The 1,017-nt window shown below is 58.9% G+C and overlaps 1 protein-coding gene across 1 annotated transcript in view; it reads left to right on the top strand.

The window, feature by feature from the left end:
- LRP1 (LDL receptor related protein 1) overlaps positions 1-1,017 on the top strand; it is a 94,583-nt gene that overhangs the window by 17,671 nt on the left and 75,895 nt on the right. The window contains 1 exon segment of the mRNA XM_027769638.1: positions 12-275. Within this exon segment, the coding sequence (XP_027625439.1) occupies positions 12-275 (264 nt within the window).

The following is a 1,017-nucleotide window of genomic DNA, read 5'->3' as shown; positions in this document are numbered from 1 at the left end:
TCCCTCCCCAGAGCCAGTAGACCGGCCCCCTGTGCTGCTGATTGCCAACTCCCAGAACATCTTGGCTACATACCTGAGTGGTGCCCAGGTGTCTACCATCACACCAACCAGCACGCGGCAGACCACAGCCATGGACTTCAGCTATGCCAATGAGACTGTGTGCTGGGTGCACGTTGGAGACAGTGCTGCCCAGACACAGCTCAAGTGTGCCCGCATGCCTGGCTTGAAGGGCTTCGTGGATGAGCACACCATCAACATCTCGCTCAGCCTTCACCGTGAGTCACCTGCTCCCAGCTCAGAGAGCTGGGGAGGGCAGGGGAAATGGGCAAGATGGACCCTGCGTGGAACAGGGACAGGGGATTCAATAGGACAAGCCATTAGGCAGGAGCCTAAGCAAGATGCCTCTGAGCGAGGCTGCGGCAGGAGGCTGGACACAATGACCCCTACCTGGGGCAGGGTCGCAGAGCCATGGTTGTGCTTCCTGCCGTCTCTGTGAGCAGAATCTCTGAATGGCTCCTGCATTTCTGGCCCAGGGCTGGAAAAGGCCTCAGAGGAAAAGTCAGGGCTGAGGGGACCAAAGAGCGGTCAATCTCCAGAGAGAAGGGACTGTCCCTTCTCTGAGAAGAGTGTCGATTAGACCACAGAGGGGCTTTCCCAGACAGTGGGAGCCAGGACTTGGGAAAGAAGAAGCCAGAGCCTTGTGGAGTTGGAGCTGATGGCAAAGGAGCCAGGGTCTGGCCGGATCTGTCTCCATGGTCCATTATCTCCCTTGGCAGTGCCACTAGAATGGGCCCCATGCTGCACGGTGGGCGCTGAGGTCCTGAGACTATTCCGTGGGGCTTTGTGGCTGTGAGTGCGACTGTGGGAACAGCTGTGAGCCCATCGGCAATGTAGGGTGTCCCGGCCGCTTCCGTTCAGGCTCCCTCCCTTGGCTGCACTTGGCTGTCTCAGGGTTGGGAGAGGGTGTCACAGGATAGGTGCGGGTATGGCTAGGTGTAGATCCACTGCCCGGAGCAT

This window comes from Tupaia chinensis, unplaced genomic scaffold, assembly GCF_000334495.1.
Source record: "Tupaia chinensis unplaced genomic scaffold, TupChi_1.0 Scaffold150006_1, whole genome shotgun sequence".
Lineage (NCBI taxonomy): Eukaryota > Metazoa > Chordata > Mammalia > Scandentia > Tupaiidae > Tupaia > Tupaia belangeri.
This window is presented reverse-complemented; position numbering and strand designations above follow the sequence as displayed.